Source organism: Galendromus occidentalis, unplaced genomic scaffold (assembly GCF_000255335.2).
Source record: "Galendromus occidentalis unplaced genomic scaffold, Mocc_1.1 scf7180000075562, whole genome shotgun sequence".
Taxonomy (NCBI): Eukaryota; Metazoa; Arthropoda; class Arachnida; order Mesostigmata; family Phytoseiidae; genus Galendromus; species Galendromus occidentalis.
In genome coordinates, this window is record NW_003803552.1 from 17,017 (window position 1) to 19,537 (window position 2,521).

General features: G+C 54.8%; 1 protein-coding gene across 1 annotated transcript; it reads left to right on the plus strand.

The window, feature by feature from the left end:
- Window positions 1-1,133: 1,133 nt before the first annotated feature.
- On the plus strand, window positions 1,134-1,808 carry LOC108864127 (uncharacterized). Its single transcript, XM_018639122.1, has one exon. It carries the CDS (start codon window positions 1,134-1,136, stop codon window positions 1,806-1,808), a length of 675 nt encoding a protein of 224 aa, XP_018494638.1.
- Window positions 1,809-2,521: the final 713 nt, after the last annotated feature.

The window sequence follows — 2,521 nt, forward strand, 5'->3', positions numbered from 1 at the left end:
CAAACAGAGAGAGGGGCGAGGGAAATCCGGAGGCAGAAAAAAAAGCAGACGCGCGAATCAATCTCTGTGTTCCGGTACGTGAAAAGTGTCGGTCGCTTGCGTCGTCAAGCGTAACCCGAATAAATACGTGCACCGGAGTTTACCGTGAAACCGTGTGATTCACAATCTTACATTTAGTGGAGATTGCGAGCGGTCCCCGTCACCGATGGAACGCACACCTCCCGTGCTGAGAAACCGACATGGCACCTCAGAATCAGAATCCTGCATCATCGGAGTCGGACACCGAAGAAGCCCCGAACGCCTCGTCATCATCGATCGCGCAGGATGATCCAGCATCGGATCAAGCAAGTTGTTCGCAAGACCCCATCGAACATCAGCTCCAGCAAGAAGATCGCGCGATCCAGCAGCTCCGCAACACCCCAGGGCACGTAGGCCTAACAGACAAGCCTCGTGTATCCGACATGCATAACGCCGGCACGAGTGGCTACACGTCGGCCACCTCGGGGGAGAAAAAGGTACGACCGGACCAAGCATTGTACAGGCCCCCAATCAGCCAGTACCAGAATCCAGTTCCAGCACAGCAATCCACCCCGATTCAGCACGTTTGCACACACGTGCTTTCCCCGACCCAGCAAGCTGCCCCGCCGATGCAGCAGTGTCAGTATCCTGATCCAGCACCGACTGCCCCAGTGATCCAGCAAACCAACGATCCTACGGGTATGTCGAACGCCGAACTCTTGGCGATGCTGTTGAAAATCCGGGTCCAGCTTACAGAGAGGACGCAGCAACAACTACATCCGCAAGTGAAGAAGATCGACTACAAAAGCTTCAACGGGAAATCCACTCAGGATGCCGCCGAGTGGCTGAGATCCTTCAACCGCACGGCCGACTCCAATGGAGACAACGAGACGATTAAGCTGAAACGCGTGCCATGAGCGTTGGTAGAAGACGCTCTAGCATGGTACGAAAGAGCGCAAGCCGAGCTCACGTCGTCGGCGTCGTGGTCAGCTTTCGAAGCCCAGTTCAACAGCCGTTTCGTCGATCTAGCAGCAAAGAGACACGAGGCCCTCCGGAAGCTCGAGACCCTCACGAGGGACAAGGATCAACGCCTCACACCTCACCTAGAGCACACGATGAAACTATGCTACGACTTCGACCCAGCAATGAGCGAGGAAAGAGTGATCGAGAGGTGCCGACGAACGCTCCGATCAGAGGAGGCATACGCACTCTTGTCGGTCAGACCAAAGACCATAAATGAGTTGCGCGCCCACCTCAGCTGGATAGACAAGACAATTCCGCATCTCAACGAAAGGAAATCCAGTCAAACTGATCCAGCAATAAACCGAGTCGGAAGATACGACAGAAGCGAAGAAAGATCGCGCAGTCCGTCGAGGGAAAGACCGATATCTCGACCCAGCAGCATCGATCGCCAAAGCCAGCTCCAGCATCAAGCCGGTCCATCAGGTCAAGCAGCCCACTATCGACACCGAAGCAGATCTCCAGCCCCAGCAGCATCAGCAGCCTACCGAGCCCCGTTCCAGCGAAAAGTCAACCGAGGGTTCCCGGTCCAGCAGAGGCATGATCAAGCAGCATTCAACCCGAAAAACCACATCCAAGGCTACACGGAGGATCTGGAACAATTCGACGAAAACGGCAGATACACTGGCAACCGCAGACTCCCGGACGGAAGGGTCCTGTGCAACTTCTGCAACAACATCGGCCATACGTACAAGTATTGCCGGCGCAGGTTGGGCGAGAAGGACCGTACCCTGGCCGATTGGGCCTCGGCAAACTCCTCGGGCCGTTAGAATACCAGCGTGAAGACTTCAACGCCGCCCACCGAATTCACGGGAACCGCATAAAAGTGTATCTAGGTAAAAATATAATAGCCCTAGCATTAGTGGACCTGGGAGCCGACGTCTCCGCCATCCATCCAAATCTAGCGAAATGTTCAATTCAGTTCTAGCATCCAGAAATACGTCAAAGTGGCGGATAATTCAAGAGTGGCAATCAAGGGCCACTGCGCTCTGCGAGTCTCCTTCGACGCACCGAGGGGCCTCCTCGAAAACGTGAGCGTCGCCCGCCACTGTGACTGCAGATCACTCACCGGGCCTGCGAACGCTACATTGAAAGACGTAGTCCACCGAAGCGTTCGACTGGGGGAGGTGTAGCGGTATGCGGAAAGCGTTCAGCGCCACCAATGACCCCTTTTATGAATGTGAGTTACAGACGGCGTGCAGACGCTCCCAGTGGTCAATAACAAAAACCATTCCGTAGTTAGCCGTTGGCGACGTAAGACGAGTGTTCTCCTCCTCTATACTCATAGTCTGAGGTCTAGGGAAAACCCGGTGAATCCGCAACAATTTCAACGAAGTAGTTTTGGAATCTTCTGAACTTCAGTTCGACGGTACATGACAAGTCGATGCCGGACAAGTCGATGCCGGGACAACTCGATGCCGGGACAACTCGATGCCAGACGAATCGATGCCGGACAACTCGATGCCGGGACAACTTGATGCCG